We start from the raw sequence: 17,775 nt of genomic DNA, 5'->3' as shown, positions 1-17,775 counted from the left end.
TGCATCAGTAAATCTGACAGATATAAAAAGTGAATTTAGTCATCATTTGTAGAGGCTATATGTCAATAATGAGTTTATTTGTATACTCGTAAAACTGCAAATAAAATATGTCATGTTTGATGTTACCAGTCTGAAGGAACGAAGGACAGATAGCCCCTCTACGTTGGAGAGACCTAACTCCATCAGACTGAGACAAACGATGACGCCGTCAAAGATATTCCATCCCTGTTGGAAGTAGAAGTACGGATCCATGGCGATCAGCTTCAGCACCATCTCAGCTGTAAAGATCCCTGTAAACACCTGCACAGAGAGACATGTACATCCAGGAGGTGCGAAAAATGATTGATTGTACTTACGTACTTAAGTCTAATGAATGCTGCCTGAAAACCAAATATATCTGAAAGAGGTCTTTACTTCGATTCAATCTTTGAGGCTCGTTGCTGCTCATCGATCGCAGCACTGAGGAGGTAGTCCTTACCAGATTGCCCACAGAGAGCATCGTGTTGAACTCATCAGTCATGGGGTAGTGCTCCAGGGCCATAAAGAGGGTGTTCAGCACGATGCATATGGTGATACCCAGGTCCAGGAAAGGATCCATCACCATGAACTTCACCCACTCCTTCATTTTCAGCCACCAGGGGCAGCAGTCCCATATCAGGTACTTCTTGGCGAATGTATACCAGCAAGGGTGGCACTTTTGCCTCGACTCCTCCAGCTCTGCAAAAAGACACCCAAGTAAATTGTAAGCCTTAGTTCAAGACTCCCCTTCAACACCTGAAGTCATATTAATTACTCAGTGCCACCAATCAAACTAAAGACAGCAAAAGACATGTTTAGATTTCTAACCCTCCATTGCATCACTGAAGAAGCTGACGGAGCTCAGCCCTCTTTTACGTTGCACAGGAGGAGGCTCGGTCACCGTCGGGGAAGGCTGGAGGAGAGGTCTGGGAACACTGTCCTCTCCACTGATGGGCTTCTGGGAGACAGGAAATAGACCCCAGAACACTTTATTAAAATGCATAACTTACAATAGAATCAATGAGCTGTTCTGAGTAATTCTAGATCCTAAACATCATATCTAGATATGAAGGGCACATCCATCACTCACGGTGTCCTCTTTGATTCTCTCCATGCTGTAAGCATGTAGGGAGGAGGGGGTGTGCAGGCCCACCATAGTGACTCCATTGTGGTCAAGGGAAATGTTAAGCCGGCCGTTCACATTGAGGCTGGGGGTGAACACCTGGGAGCAGTGGCTTCTCACACTGCCTGTCCTTCTCTTCCATGGTGTTGCAGTCGAACTGGTGCGGCTTCTGAAGGTGTCCCCATGGATGCTGTACTCGTCATCCCCAAAATCAGCTTCCGAGTTGTTTCGAGCCCGAAAAGAGCTGAAGATGCTGCTCTGGCTTCCTCTCCTGGTGCTGAGGGGGTGAGAGGAGAGCGTGGCCAGCAGAGGGTGGGCTGGCAGGGGAGACGGGGGAGGCTACAGAGGAAAAGAGGATACATCAGCTCACATGGCTTTGAATAGAAACATCAAGAGTGTAACTTTTAAGCGATGTACCATCGGCTCATCTAGTGGGTCGATCTTGTCTTCCGCAGCATCCTCTCCTGTTTCCTCTGATAACGTCCGGTGAGATCTCCTCCTTCTACTGCTGCTTCGCCGTGTGCTTCCTGTCTTCATACAAAATGGAGACAACTCCGGGGACAACACCGAGTCTGTCTCCTGCGCTAGTCTCTTAGCCGCCAACTTCACAAGGAAGGACACGATGTTAGAAGTCCGATCTTAACCAAATGTAAACGCTTGCTAACTGCTGGATAAGCACATACTCGCTGCTCTCTTCTGAGATGCTCCATAGCCAGTTGAAACTCCCTCTCTTTCTGCCAGGCCTCTGCGATGGTTGCCTGGTTCTGCTCCTCGTAGGCCATGGCTACCACTGCCAGGATCAGGTTGACCAGGTAGAAGGAGCCCAGGAAGATTACCAACACAAAGAAAACCATGTAGGTCTTCCCTGCTGAGCGCAGAGTCTGAGGAACCCACATCAAGTCAGTGTGAGCAAAGCCACATGTGAATTGTAGCTGTTTGAAAATGTTTGTCTTTTTATGATTTCACGACACACTTTTGTTGATAATGGATGGGGAACTCACAGGTATTTGTCATGAGATAAAGAAAATGGTCAGAGCACACAAGCCAATCATGAATTAAAAAAGCCAGTCAGCAGGTAAGAATTCATGAAAAATGTAAGAGGGGTAATGTGAAATAAGAGTACGTCCCACTTTTTATATGTAAATGCTTTTAATGGAATCCATTCTGAATTTTACCTTTTTTCTTTTATTTCCTTTGTATGAACAATTCTTTTTCACATATCATCACCTTCTTAAAATAATCGCCTGAGTCTCTTTTTTTTTCCAGGTTTTTCAGAAAACACAAAAAACTGGAGACAAAACTTCATAAGGGGTTGTTTTAGGGAAAAAAACTGTCAAAAAAAGAGAGGCAGTTATTTTAAGAAGGCGACGATATTCAAAATAAAGACTTTGATTAATTAACAATTATTAACAAATGTTCTCCTTTTAGTTAAGTCAGTTTTGAGCTATATATTGCAGTAAAAAACAATTTAAAAATTAACCAAATTTTAGTGTGTAGAAGTGACATAACTCTGCATACGTTGGTCAAAAGAGGAACATAATACCATATTTTTGTAGGGATTTTTGTCAGGAATCCAGTGGTGTGTTTTGTGAAGCCGTAGGAGTTTTAGCTCAGACGTGAGAAGCGCGTTTTTGACAGTAGGTACCATGAGAGGAGACAGGCTCCCCATTGGTTTCCATTACAAGTGTAAAAAGTCTCCTGTGAAACCGAGTGAGTTATATAAAAACTTTTAACAACTTTTGATCAGCAGAGTTTGGTGAATCATGTATTAAGTTTTGGAAGCGATACTATTAACGCCATCGGAGGAGATAGCGTTTGTTCGGGGCGCAAAATTGTCCAAAATTGGACATTCGTGTCCAAATTGTGGACGTCCTGTTGGAGTTAGGTCAGGGGTGTCTGTGTATGATTTGTCCGTCTTGATGAGACGAATAAAATCGTGTTGGTCCCATGTCTGTAGGACATTCCTACAGGCTGTGGCGGGTTTTTTTTTCTATCTAGGTGGCGCTATTGAGTAGAGCGCTGTTTTCTTGTTTTTTTTTAAATATCTAATGTTTTGCCGGAGCCGATGTGTGTGCCAAATTTGGTGAGTTTTTGAGCGTGTTTAGGGGGTCAAATGAAGCCTTGACGTGGCGAGTGTGTCGAGCAAACACCCGCCCCAGAGGACCTCCAGGCTCAGGCCCTAAAAACACTCATGACTTAGCAAACCGGCTGCTGTTTGGTGCAGAACTGTGAGGACGTAGAGGGTTGCAATCCTGTGAGCTCATAACTGAAGAATGAATGAATGAATGATGATGAAGGGTGGGCAATCATGTGCCATGGAGGGCCGTGTGTATGCAGGTTCCTTCCAACCAAACACTTTAACAGGTGATTCCACTGATTAACACTCTTCTGTGGCTGAAGGTGTGTTAATCAGTGGAATCACCTGTTAAAGTGTTTGGTTAGAAGGAACCTGCATACACACGGCCCTCCATGGCACATGATTGCCCACCCCTGGTCTAAAATATGTTGAGAATGCAAGATAGACTGACAACATCAATGATCAACATACGAAGAACTTGTGTGTCGTGTGTCCTTCCTGGGTGGGTAAATCACCACATGTGTAGCAAAGCTGCTTCTGCAGCTGGAAACAACGTGGTGACACACCTAAGTGCTGCCATGCACTGGTTATACTGGTCCTACACTCGCTGCTCCCCATTTACAAGCAAAGTCTAAGTCTCTAATCGTGTTATTTTAAAGTTTTTTTCTTTCTATTTTTTTTACATTGCCAGCCCTAAATGAACACTTTATGAATATATCATCAAAATGATGATTATGATTGAAATGTTGATTCTTCTACTGGTGAATTTTGAGAACTCCGATTTGAAAACGGCACCTGGTGGAACAGTTTTTCCCAGTAGTCTTGTGTCATGAGACGGAAAAGGGCCAGAAAAGCCCAGCCAAAGGTATCGAAACTGGTGTAGCCGTAGTTGGGATTTCTTCCAACTTTTAGGCAGTCAAATCCATCTGGACACTTCCTGCAATGAACACACAGTTGAAGACAGACGATTATGGGACAGGCCGGATAAACAAACATTGTACACAATTAAATCAAAAGCAGCTGGGGCAGCTATGGCGGCGGTAGCGTGCGTGCTGCTTTAACAGGGCTAAACACATCTCCTGTATCTAGATGCAGGCCTGTGGCCTTTGACTCTGCAGTAGGCCAGTCAGTAAGTAAACACACTGCCATCATCACCATTATTTCAACTGAAGAGGGCACTTGAAATTCATTCCAGGCAGGAGCACTAAAATGCACCAGAGCAAAAGAGATTACGGCGAGCCAGATGGATATCAAATTGCGCTTCAAAAAATTTTCAGCTCCATGCCTCCATTTCTGATCTTCATTGTCAGCATCGTGGCATTACAGCAAATATTTAAGTCCAGCAGCTGAGAACAAGCTGGACAGCCATGTCAATCTGAGAGCAGAATAATTTCGTAATGGCTGGGAAACAGCTGGGGAGGAAAGCGCTGCCGGGAGAACAGCTGTAGGTTTCAGCGAGCAGCCAGCTGAGCAGGAGTGCTCACTAATATCCAGCAGAGGGGACACAGGAGGCTGCGTGAGGCCAGCGACATCTTCCTGTCTGGCTCTTCCTTCACTTGCTGCACTGCACAACATCTGTTCCACATCTTTTATCCAGTATGACAAAAGGAAAAAACTAGAACTGGCAGGCAATACAGTTGTTGAAGAACAGCACTTGTATTTATGCACGTTTAAGGCCATAAACTACATTTTTATAAACATTTTCCAAAACATCTTTTTAATAACACCATGCAGGCAACTTTTCCAATTAAATCCAAAAAGGTGAGATAATTTGGAGATTTATCCAGTAATCAAGAGGCCTATCGCTCCTTTTTGCTGCAGTGACCTCATCACCATTGGAAGGTGCTGCTTTGGTTGTGGCTGTAGGAAACTGTAAATATGGTGGAAAACTCCCTCCCAAACAAGGCATTTATGCCACAAAACAGACTAAAAGTTTCTTAAACGTGTGTTTGAGAGTGTGATGCATTGTCTAATTACTCAGTGTGTGTTTCATCTTAAAGATGCCTTTCATCTATTTCAACTACTTAGTAAACGACAAATGGATGCATGGAGCAGAAGAAAACCAGATTAAGTTTTTAAAAACACTTTGGAACGTTAAATCCAGAGCAAACATAACTGGCTAACAAGTCAATGAATTCCACTTTGAATCAGGACTGCTGGCTGGATGTAATTTCTCACTAAACTGGTCTGAACAGGTGTCTAAACAGGAATCTTTACTGAGATACGTTGAGTTTACAAGCACGTCATGGCTGCCTGCATCGAATCACGCCACAGCGTGAAAACCAGACACGGCGGGAATGAGAGACTGCTGTTGTATAAGAAAATGCACCTGTTAAGTGAAAGGTCCAAGAGGTTTCTATAGAAACCTACTGTAACTACACTGAGGCACGCGCACGCATGCACACACACACACGCACGCACACACACACGCACACACACACAGCTGGACATTCCACTGACTTCCATTCATGTTGACACAAACCCGAGCCCTAATCCTAACCCTAGCCTCAGACTTAACTCTGACTTTAGCCGGGAACTCAGAGATTACAATGTGCTGATTTAGGGTCCTTATAAGGCATGTCACTGATAGGTAACACAAAACAGGTACACACACACACACACACACACACACACACACACACACACACACACACACACACACACACACACACACACAGGCTTGGTTGTTGCACAGTCACATCATGTCGGTGTGTTTTTGTTTGTTTGTTTATTAGACTGCTAATTAAGTGTAACAGAGTTGAGCATTCATGCAAAAAATTTGGCAAATTAGTTTGAAGCTTTTGGATGCATTTCCTTATGAACGACTGCTGTGGTCAAATCCATTCTTCTCCACATGCAGGGAAGTTCAGTGGAGTTGCATTTGGACTCATTTTGCCCCACAAATGATCCTGTGACACGAACCGATCCTCACAAATATTTAAGTCTTCTTCCAGATTTCGATATTTCGAGGACACGGTTGAAAACCGTTGGCGTTGTGAAACAATCAAAGATGGCGTGCATCAGAAACTGGGCAGGAAAAGAATGATTACATGAACCTCATGTATTTATTTGAAGAGCTGAACATTCAAAAACCGCGAAGGACGTTGCCACACATCAGGTGTGTTCACGTGACGTCCATGCAGCACCTCTGACAGCTTGCACTCTTCATTTCCTTTCAAACAGCAGAGGAACATCTGCCAAGAGCAGCAAAGTGTTTTTCTCTTGTGGGCGGGGCTGATGGGGTGGGTTTCCATGCCACATGAAACCGATCAAGGGCAAAAGTTGAAACTGTCTATACAATCAGTCATAATCCTGGATGCACAGTGGCTTTAAGATGGGAGGGGATAAGTGTCTGCCTGCAGTAGGTGCAAGGACAAACAGCTGCAGCAAACTTGTTAACCATCCAGGCTGAAAATATCATTTGAATATGGGTGTGTTTGTGTGCAGGCGTGCCCACTTGTGTCTATGTGTGTTTGTGTGCGTGTGTTTGTGTCATCATAACGTATCCAAAGCTTTAATTTGGAAATCTACTCAGGGATTACTTGTTGGAATACACTCAAAAGATTAAGCATCCTCTATGTTTTACGTCCTCCATCCTGACCTGCTTAATATCTTGCCGGTCTCCACAGCTGGCCTCAAAAACTTCCATCTAAAATGTGGCAGGAGTTAAAAGGCTGTCTCGATCATTTTTGCCAATGGGGGAAAAAAAACATATGCTGCTTTCCGGTCACTTTAATAAATAACCTGGAAATGAACCAGAATGAACCCGTTTGTCAGTTTGGTGAACATCAAACTGAAAAGAACTTGTTCTTCTGTGGCTGATAAGAGGAACGAGAACACAGCCCCTCTGTTCATTGATCCACTGAAGACAGAATAACATTTTAAACCTCTGACATAAAAATAACCTGACGTGAAATGGTTCAGTCCAATTACGTGCAGGTAAACGGAGGGGCAGCCAGACAGGTCTGAGCTTACTGACCGATTGCTGCAGGGAGATGAATCGTGTCATTTCCCCTTGAATGCCCTCAAACGTTACCGTGTTTGTTTGAACCCAAGTTACCGGATCCAGTTTTAGCTCCTGGGAATTAACTTCTGCGTTACTGGAGAAGTTACAGGGAGAACAAAAACAGCAGGCTTGTGTGCTCCACTTCACCACCCATGTAGCACGTGCATGGTTTTGATGCGCTCGTAGCAACTGTATTATTTTTCTGTACTTGATCTAATGATGTCTTACACAAAAGGTTGGGAAGGGTTTTCTCCCCCTGAGCAACACCAGATGTGTAAAATGAATGTTTTACTTTTCCCTCGGGAGTCTGTGGTTGCTGCCGTCTCAGGTTTGGCCGTCTCAGGCTGGCACCGTGAGATTCTTTCATATATTTTCCTCTTGGAATTCAACCCTATTCCACTCCTTTTCGTGCGCAATGTCACATCGCACACGTCAGTTAATTTCATGTTGTGTGGTTGCCATAGTAACGGCTCTATAATGCCGCTTTCCCACAGCTGCCTAGTTTTAGTGGCTAAAATTATATTTATTTCTAAAGGAGGTTAAAGATTCCCTTCCCAAATCAGTTACGAGATTAACCAACATGAAGGCAGTCAAGCAGGACGCTGTGAATGATCCATTAGTCGTCCTTCCAACTTACAACTCACAGACCAAAAACCAGCAAAGACACTGATGATTATCACCCACCTCACGAAAAGAAGACGAAACCGCTGACGAATATTTTTGTGAGTTGCTTTCGTCCGTCGTCATGTATCACTAACAAGAGCACCTAATAGAAGCCATTTGCTGAAGCTGCAGGATTTCATATTCACACAGATGGGTATTTAGTTCACTATAACCCCTGAACTGGGCCTGGCAGGGGCAGAGTCATCCTGTTGTGCTTGTTTCAAAAGCATTTGGATTTATAGGATTATTCAGTATGTAGGCTGAGTAGCAATATTTGGATGCTTTCACACTGCGCCTTTGATTGGGAACAAAGTCCATCACTCCCAAAGCATCTCTGCGTCGCTGTATCTGCTGACATCACTCACACACACATGCAACTTCCTTTGATTCAATGTCAATCACTTTCACTCTGCAGGATTAGAAGCTATATTTAATGACCTCAGCCCAGTACCTCCTCTCAACAATAACAAGTGGTCTAGTCCCTGCCAGTAAACCACCTCCCAAAGCCTGGGAGATGATGAAATCTCCAACAACCCCCCCCCCCCCCCCCCAGCCCCCTCCAGCTGGTAACTCCATGTTTCTCAGTAAAGGGAGAGCCAGTGGAGCCGGGGCGATTATCCACACCGCATGTCGTCTTGCGGACTGCCTCTCTCACGCTAGGCCCCTCCCTTTCAAACTCCTCTATACATTACATTATGGACAGATATGAGGTGCCTACAGAACACCGCATCGCCCACTGTGCGGCCAGCCTGGTGCTCCTGCCACCGTATCCAGCTGCACGCACCGTATGCATGCCATCAGAAGCCATTAGATGTGAGACATTCTGATGCTGTGTAACAATTTGTGGATGATTGGAAGTTGTGAACAGCACTCACTTACCCTGCATCACTTCCATATCCACATATTAAGGCATCCTTTGCTCCTTCAACCTTGTAAAAATTATCTATGGAAAAGGAAAGAAGAAGTGAGGAGAATCACAATTGTATTGATTTTTTCTGACTTCATTGTACGCGTGAGAAATCCTTTCCCAGCATGAGCCAGTGTCGGCGGTGACTGACCTTCACTGCTGAGGAAGTCCGCCCTGGAGTTCCAGGTTCTGTTGTTGCAGATGAAAGATGCGTTGGTGCTGTAGGAGGAGTTGATGCAGTTTCCCAGGCTGCGGACGCACTTCTGTCGCAGGAGCCCCATGAAGAGCTGCAGGCCGATGAGGGCGAACACACTGAGACAGAAGACAGTCAGGATCATCACATCTGCCAGCTTCTTCACAGACTGGATCAGAGCGCCGACGATCGTCTTCAGGCCTGGGCGGAGGAGAGCAAACATAAATAAACAACAGAAGTCGCTGCAACAAAGAGATGAGATGTGCAAGCGTGGAGCTTTGCTTTACCTGGAATAACTGAGATCGTTTTCAGGGCTCGTAGTACTCTGAAGGTTCTGAGTGCAGACACGTTTCCCAGGTCTACAAACTCTGTGACATACCTGGAAATTGATGGAGGAGATGATCTATTCCTAAGGGTCACCAGGGTCAATCACTGAATATCATCGTTCGCCATCACAGTGGCAGTTCATGTTATTTTGAACAGTTCTGTACAGCAATGGCTTTATTTATGGAAAACAGATCGTTGTTATAGTTTTTTTTTATTTTTGTAAAACATTGTTATCTTGAAAACAGAACAATGTAAATGTGTTCATACGTTTAGAAGCAAGGTGTCAAGTGTGTTTGAGCAGAGAAACAGACATTCCAAACAGTAGAGGCTGCAGTCACAGAGATGGATCCTTTAACAGACTCGGCTCAGAACAGGAGTCATATCATATTTTACCTGCTATAAAACATAGTTTTGATTGTGTGTACTTCTTTGTGATTGCACAAGAAAACAAACAAATGATTCATTAATGTCACTAACGGCACCAGTGATTAAAAGTAGATTCATCAGCTTTGTCTATGCACTCCAATATTCATCACTCCAAGTGATTTTGTCGCTCTGTTTTCAAACATCCTATCAGGATAATTGGTCTCAGACGGCGCAGGAGCATCAAGAGGTCTAATCTGCCACCTGCATAGTTAATCATGGGAAACAGATCCCTGATCCCTCTACAGGCTTACAGCTGCGGCTGCTTCCAATCACTGCCACCGCGCTGGAAATAAGTCCTGCCTGTAACGTCACAGGCTGCGCAGAATTATGATGTATAGGAGAGACCGAACACTGACTAGGTGAAAATAGGTTTGACCGCACAGAGACAATTGACGTGAAGCAGATACTGAGTGTTACTGCTACTTACGCCATGACAATGACGCTGAAGTCCAGCCAGTTCCACGGGTCTCGCAGGAATGTGAATGGAACTAGACAGAACCCTCGCGCGAAAATCTTTATTGCTGACTCAAAAGTGTAAATGCCAGTGAAAGTATACCTGGGATTGATGGAGAGGGAGGGCAGTGTTAACGCAGGATGCAGATTTGAGTATTCAAGTAAATGACAGTAACAGCAGGAATGTACATGCGACTGAAAATAAGACAAGCCACAGCTCATTGTTTGCAACTTAAACGATGAAGTAATTCCATCATTGACAGCTTGAAGTAACGGAGCCACTCCACGTTTAGCTTTGAGGCACGCTTCATGCTTCAAACTCAAGCAAAATGCTAAATATGTGGTTTGGCTTCTGAATAACATGCTCATCCCTTCCACTGAAGCCAAACGAATACAAGTTCAGTTCAGTTTTCATCGTCAGCCATAAAAACAGCAGAGGTCACTTCTGCATATCCAGAATTCAAATCCCAAGAGCAACTATGGACTTGTATAAATTTTAGTTCTTAAAAACTGCAGGAGTTTTTTGAAAATCGTCATTTTGTCCCTCAGTTAGGGAGCAGGTCCACACGGACACTCAGGATGCTTTGCTCCTGACATCCATGGCCCAGAGAGGAGACGCTGTCGTTGAACGTCTGGTTCATTCGTCTCAGCCTCAACGGATTTTTTCAGTGGTCGTGCAGGTAAATACCTGAAATGAGGTCTTTAGTCCCAAACAAGCTGAAGACTTTTAACGGTCTTTTAATGAAAGGTGACCTACAGGTTTGTCATTGGAAAAATGAAAATCTTTGCCAGTGCATAAGACATGCAACATGCTGAACATGCTTGGGAAGGACAGACTCAGCCATGTCTTCCATGTCATGCATGATGTCATATCTTAAGAGGCCATTTTTACCCTGTGGACTCCAGCTAGGCTGCGTGCTTCGCATACTTACATCACTCTTCAGTCGTCTCTGGTAAAACAACAGACCTCGGTAAGGCTCAACACTCGCACTCACAACATGTCCACACCACACAAACTACTGGGTAGTAGACACTCCACTCACTCCAGGTACTTGGTCCACGGAGCCGGGTCAGACATGGCCATGAAGAAACAGTTGGTCAGTATGGTGAACATTATGAACAGGCTGAACAACGTGGGGGAGACGTTAAGGAAAGTGTGCAGTGAAACAACAATTTACAGTGACAAAGTCAGAGAAGTGATAGGCCAGCAGTGTATCTCAATAATGCAGACACAATGTTCTTTATAATCCTATGGAATCGACTGTATCCATTAGGATAAACCGTGGCTGTGCGTGGCAATGGCATTACAATACAGTAAATGCAGATTAGAGAAGATGCAAGTAAATTCCATTAATGAAATCAGGGGAGTGATATCATTTTCTCTGGTAGATAAATGAAACAATCACAGAAGATCTGGAGACTGACTCTTTATAGTGATGAAAAAAACCTATCCAAGTACTGAACATATAGAAATATTTAAAAAAAAAAATGCTGTTCTGTCATAGTACTCCAATCATACAATCTGTATACTAGCTACTACACAGCTGCTTCTGGAATTCATCAGATGCAGTGGGAGCACCAGTGGTTTGTAGTTTGAGCCGTCGGAAAACCAAAACGTCGCCATCACATGATGTGAAATCTCCTCGCTCTTATTTCATGTCAGAGATTATAAAAGGGATACATGGGGGGCGGGCATAACAAAACTGGTCCAGAAATGGTGACTGTGGGAGGGAATGTTTTTAAATGATCTACAAAGAGTAGCTTTTAGACAGCAGGTCAGCTCAGTTTGACTGTGGTCCTCATGTTAGCACAAAAGTCAGGACAATCACATTCAAACGTGGCGGTTGTTTTATCACCCTCGGCTCGTGCGTCCTCTCCTACCACATCTCCTCCATTGTCTCCATTTATTCAAGCACTGATCACATTATCTGTTCAAACAAACTCACCCCAGAGACAGATAGTGAGATCAACATGAGAATTTTTACGTCGTCCCTTGCCTGCTGGGACCGGCACAGGGCAGCCAGAAGGATATGAATGGACTAAAACTTTAATGGCGATGGATCTGATGAAGTGGAATGGGCTTAAGATGTAAAGCGCAGATGTGGCACTGAATCTGAAGATGGCTTTCCCTTTGTTTAGTACTATAAAAGTCTGCAAAAAAGCACAGAGACAGAGATGATCTGTTAGACATTCCACTGATGTGTCACAGCCTGTAAATACACACAAAAAAGCAAAGCAAGTAAAAGGTGACACCACAGCTTCCATCGACCTTTTAAATCATGATCTCAACTCCAACAAACTACAATGAGCTTTCCTGCTACGATCAAAAGGGTTTCCTTTTAAACTACGAACGACCTAAAAATGTTAGAACAACCAACATTTTGAACTTCGTTACTCATCGAAATGAAGTTGTTCCAACTACGTTTTTCCAAATAACTGAAAACTCATTACAATAACTTTCAGGCCTACCACAATGATAACCAAAGTCATTCCAGTGTCTCTTGGTAATTCTAAGTTAATGTAATTACCAATTTAATTATTTCAGCACAGCTGATCAAATTATGTTTGAGGCTTAGGAGGTTTATCTAAAGCAATACATTATAATTTCTATCACAGCCATGCATCTCGTCCAGCAGCTGTAAAGGGCCCTTCAGTTACTTGTTAGCACACATGCTACACCGTCTCCCTCTCGTCTCTGCGGGTCTCAGCTGCGTGTCCTCTGTGTCGTCTGTCCCGTCTATGTCTGTAACTTCTACCACGAGTACTTTTGCCTCCAAGAAGGCGGCACACATACGAGCAAGGCCAGTTGAGATAATGGAGGCCAGCACGCTGAACCTTTCCCCAACAGATGTGGCATTTATTTAAATATTTCTCCGTCTTTGGATAATCCTCCCATCCAGCAGTGCATCACATGCCAAAACAAAGAGACACTGAGAATGGCTGTCATGTCCTTTTTCATCTCTCCATAAGCGGCCCGTTAATGGGCTGCAGCCTGATCTACCGACACTGCAAATCAAAACTTGCTAATCCCATTTCTGCATCCACAAGAGATCAAAATAGATGCAGTCTGCTCTAATACACCGGTGCCGGGGGAATTTAGTGCGAACCTCTGCTGATCTGGAGGGTCGCTGCCGTATCATGATGAGTTCTGATGAGCTGGTTATTGATTATTCCTCATGGAGCCAATTATATCATCAGTAAAATAGCAGCTCTGATGCTACTCATGTAGCATCACTCACCATTTTCTGAGCAGATGCGTCAGCTTGAGGAAACAGAACATCCACGACTGAAAATGTTACGGAAGAATAAAACGAACACACAAACACACTTCTCAACATGTGCGTCTAACCCAGCCATAAACAGCCGGTTCAGAGGGAACACAACAACATTTCTGAGTCTGCCCAGTGTGTTGTGTTATTCGTACATATCAAAAACTAATAATAAAATATTTTTGGTGTTTTTTGGGTTTCTAAATTCCTAAATATGATCTCTGCCACTGGAGCTTTATCCAATCCATGGAGCGGGAATAAATCCACGGATCTAACAAGCAAACATAACCTGCATGTTTATGAGACCCTGCAGAAGTTCTGTGAGATCCTGAGCCACAGCTCTGTTGTCTTTGCCTTCCTTCCCATGAGAGAGCAAATCACCTGATCTTTCTTTCATCGGCTGAATAATTTTCACCTCTTGGGTCTAAGTGATCAGACCGAGCTCATCTTATATGTGAAATGAGCACAACCTCCAACACCACATCACATGGTGGCACAACCAGGAAGCCAGGAGAAACTGAACTGGGATCCTGTTTTCATTCCACCAGAGAATTTGTGCGCCAAAAAAGTGAATGCTAATTGATTAAAATGGTGCCGCCATATAAGGTGTTAGGAGGGGGTCATTAGTTCACACATTTTCTGAGATGTTGCAGTGGGTCAGATGGATTATTTAAGAGTGACTCTCACCCTCTGGTTCTTGAAGTAAAATGGGTCAATGTCTTCCAGTGGCACCCCAATAAGTTCTGGAGGGATGTCACCGAAGATGCGTGGCAGCTGCTTGCCTGCCTCCAGGTCAATCCTGGGTTTGAGTGGCTCTGCGTTCCTGTGAGACTCGTGGCAATCCTTGGCGTTCTTGGCCTGCTCCTCCGCAATCCGCTGCTCCATGGCAGCCAAGGATTCACGAGTGAACCGCCGCAAGCCATCAGGACCCGTTGGTAACAGCATGGCTGCCATCTTTTCATCCTGATTCTCCTGGACTAGAATTTACTCACAGCTAGAGGTGAGGAAGCAGAGAGAAGACACAGGATCAGATCACCTGAAAAAATGAAAAGCTGTTTGGAGTTTTTGCACAGTAAAAAGAAAGTTCATACGATTCAGGGGTTGTACTGTTGTAGGCCAACCTGGATGATTGTATCGCCGAAGTTTCCTGGGCCCAAAATCCAATGAGATTAATAAATTGGAATTTTAATTATTGCTGATGAACTCTGTGGCAAACACTTCAGATCGACACAGTCTGTGCCGCAAAATGGTCCTCACATGACTTTCTTGCTGTGTTAGGCGGTCGTGAGAAGCTCAAAGGCCTTGTGCTATGAATGAATCGCATCACGGACACGCCAACATCACGGCTTCAGGCGTCTGCGTAAAACCTCTCGTCTTGTTTTGCGACTTTTTCAAAAGCTTAGAAATTCATGAATGTTGTTCTTACTGGCTTATATTTTGCCCCAGAACAAAATGTTAAAATATCTATAGAAGCTAACACAGGCAGCTGTGGAACACAGACAAACACTCATTTTCACGCCTCTCTGGTGTTGTCTAAGTTGTGGGATAAACAGGAAACTGTTAGCTGATGCGTTACCTTCAGCTCGTCTTTACTGAGCGACAGCCAAGTCGCTGTTTTATTTCTTGTTGTGTGTGCTGGAAAAACCTGAATCTAAGCCAAGGGGAGGTAAGTGGGCAGTGAGCTCTGTTACTACTTTTTGTGGATTCTGTGTGGGATCAACAAGAATATGCTGTTGGTTGACATGTTAGACAGCTGGAGTGGCTCCCATCCCACAGGTACAGCTAGCCTGAACTTCTTACGCAAAATTAACTGAATGCTGCTCTTGAACTATTTGAATTGCTTGCCGTTATTCTTTTGGGGCGTAGCCCTGATGTTGTCAGAACTGTATACTGAATAAATGTTGGAACACAATGAATTAGAAAGTGCTCATTAATGCTGCAATACATTTTTGCCGACAGATGTCTGCAGATGGAGGAGAACAACAGAGCTGCAGATATTGTACCTGCTGTCGTGATTGCAGCTGGAAATATTTGCATCAATCAGATGACAAGAATCTTGGCTTTACAAAATGTTGCACGAGCTGCACTTGACCATCGCGTACGGACACAGCCCACTCCGACAGCCCACCGTCTGAGCTTTCCCTGTCCTGCTGCACTGACTGGTTTGAAATCCTGTGTTTAGTTTTCCAAAGTCTGTGATGAAGAAGATTCAAAGAAATGAGATCAAACCTGCTGCCAAGAGCAGATGAGTTGATTTCGTTCAATTTCATTTCATTTATTGAGAAGGACAACACACATTAATCAACATTTCTGTAAATGTGCCAGTGTTAGCCAGCTGGCTAAATTCCAGCTAGAGTGCTTTGGCAAGATGTTCTGAAACTCATAAAATGTACAACACAGACACAAAGTCTACGATGACAGAGCACGAGTCACACAAACACAACACTTAACGATTGATTCAGTACAAATTTGCTTGACCACAATCACATCTAAAAGTCTCTCACAGCAAATAACACAGAGAGCAGCTGGACGGCTCAATCACGGCATAATCCAAGATCCTATCTATTTTTAACGAATGAACACACTTCCCCGTGAACCCAGCAAGCGTCAACACACTTTGATGGAGGTTCATTCAGAGACTGGAGCGGGACCATTCCACCTGTACCTGCTCCAGGTCACCCCCCAAACGTGAAGAGCCACCTTAAAGACGCTGGATCGGTCTGGCAATCAGTTAGACTCCAGTTGTTTCTAACTTTTAGCAGCGAACCTTGCAGGATTGCCCTCAGCCACTATGAGCAAAGACTTTAAGACTGACCAGTGAATCCAGTTCCATCATATAGGGACAGTGTGTAATAAGATACAGAGCTAAGACTTGATGGTTTAATGAATCATATAGAACTGACATAGATGTGAGAACAAATGTACAAATTACAGGAAGACACGACAAACGCTAAAATAAAGACATTCACAGAGTTCACCAAGTGAACACTGAACGCTTTGCGTTTAAAAAAAGTGTTTTTAGGGGAATCGCTTTTCACGACAGCTAAATTAGCCAGCTTGGTCATTCAGCATCATCCTTGAGGGTTGTCAGGTCGAGGTGACCGTTGGTTGAAATTGTTTTCAATGTGTTGTGCAGTGTGTAGACTGTTTGTCTGACGACGTGGCGACCTGAGTAACGTTAGACAAACTTATGGCTCTGATTGTGATTAATATTCAGATGAAGGGAGCTTCCCTCAGTTAGAGGTTAGGGCAAGAGAAGAGTCACAGCAGGAGGCCAGTGGGAGATCGCCTCAAAATATGGGAGGAGAACCCTGGGAAAAGAGCAGAGAAGAAGACAACAGAACACAAAGCAGGGTCCCTGTTGGGGGGGGGGGACAATACATGGTAAATCGACTCCATGTATACAGCACTGTTCCACCTTAGTGACACTCAGAGTGCTTTAAGCCTGGTTTATGCTTCCATGCCGTACCTACACTGTCGACGCAGACCCCTACGTGGACCCTACGCCGTAGCCTGACGTGCACCTCCAAAAAATCCTGACTACGCGTCGCGTCAACGCGTCGTGACGTGAATGTCAAGGACTGTGATTGGTCTGCTCAGAATGTCATTTCCGGTTCAGCACAACAACACCGCCATTTTTAAAGTTTCTGTGGTGAGAGCTACACGCAAAAATGACCCAGGCCGAAGAAAGCGTTATCGAGGAGGTCCGCAAGTACAAAGACACAGCCACACCCCCTACCGGCTTGGCGGTGAATTGCAGAGCAACGCGTTCCCTTGGCGCAGAACTTCAAATGCTCAATGATGCCGCAGGGTCTGCTCCTTCGCCGCAATGTTGCCGCGACGCAGAAGCATAAACCAGGCTTTACAGTGTCCTCTCATTCACCCGTTCACAAACACACTCACACACTGATGGTGAAGGCTGCCATGCAAGGCACCACCCTACTCAGCAGGAGCAATTATGGGTTCAGTATCTTGCTCAAGGACACTTCAACACGGTCACTGGGGATGAGGATCGAACCAGCGGCCCCTCGGTTGCTCGATGGCCACTCTACCTCTGAGCCACGCCGCCCCCAAGATGGACCTTTCAGGACACGGTATATGAATACGTCGTCATCCCACTGGCCTGTCACTGAGTCTGGGGGTGTCTCTGGAATGCAGTGAGACTGCCGTAGCCCAGGAGAGACAGACAGGACAGACATAGACAGGGAGGCGGTGAAGCACATGAGCACAGCGATACTCACACACAGAGGAGGACCTCTCTGGGTGTGTTGTTGGATTTACCCAACATTTCCCACTTGTCAGCCAAGTGAATG

General features: G+C 44.7%; 1 protein-coding gene across 1 annotated transcript in view; it reads right to left on the bottom strand.

Moving 5' to 3' along the window:
* LOC147261072 (sodium channel protein type 5 subunit alpha-like) overlaps positions 1–17,775 on the bottom strand; it is a 51,536-nt gene that overhangs the window by 23,684 nt on the left and 10,077 nt on the right. The window contains exons 4-17 of the mRNA XM_086202939.1: positions 14,150–14,456; positions 12,227–12,344; positions 11,237–11,327; positions 10,168–10,296; positions 9,275–9,366; positions 8,946–9,188; positions 8,767–8,830; positions 4,014–4,155; positions 1,825–2,022; positions 1,559–1,744; positions 1,109–1,480; positions 847–976; positions 479–717; positions 127–300 (exon numbers count right to left, since the gene is read on the bottom strand). Of these exons, the coding sequence (XP_086059065.1) occupies positions 127–300; positions 479–717; positions 847–976; positions 1,109–1,480; positions 1,559–1,744; positions 1,825–2,022; positions 4,014–4,155; positions 8,767–8,830; positions 8,946–9,188; positions 9,275–9,366; positions 10,168–10,296; positions 11,237–11,327; positions 12,227–12,344; positions 14,150–14,416 (2,445 nt within the window). The 5' untranslated portion in view covers positions 14,417–14,456. The remainder of the gene's footprint in view (positions 1–126; positions 301–478; positions 718–846; positions 977–1,108; positions 1,481–1,558; positions 1,745–1,824; positions 2,023–4,013; positions 4,156–8,766; positions 8,831–8,945; positions 9,189–9,274; positions 9,367–10,167; positions 10,297–11,236; positions 11,328–12,226; positions 12,345–14,149; positions 14,457–17,775) is intronic.

Source organism: Aulostomus chinensis, chromosome 5, assembly GCF_037954235.1.
Source record: "Aulostomus chinensis isolate RoL2024-O1b breed Wild chromosome 5, RoL_Achi_v1.0, whole genome shotgun sequence".
In the NCBI taxonomy this organism is placed as follows: Eukaryota; Metazoa; Chordata; class Actinopteri; order Syngnathiformes; family Aulostomidae; genus Aulostomus; species Aulostomus chinensis.
This window is presented reverse-complemented; position numbering and strand designations above follow the sequence as displayed.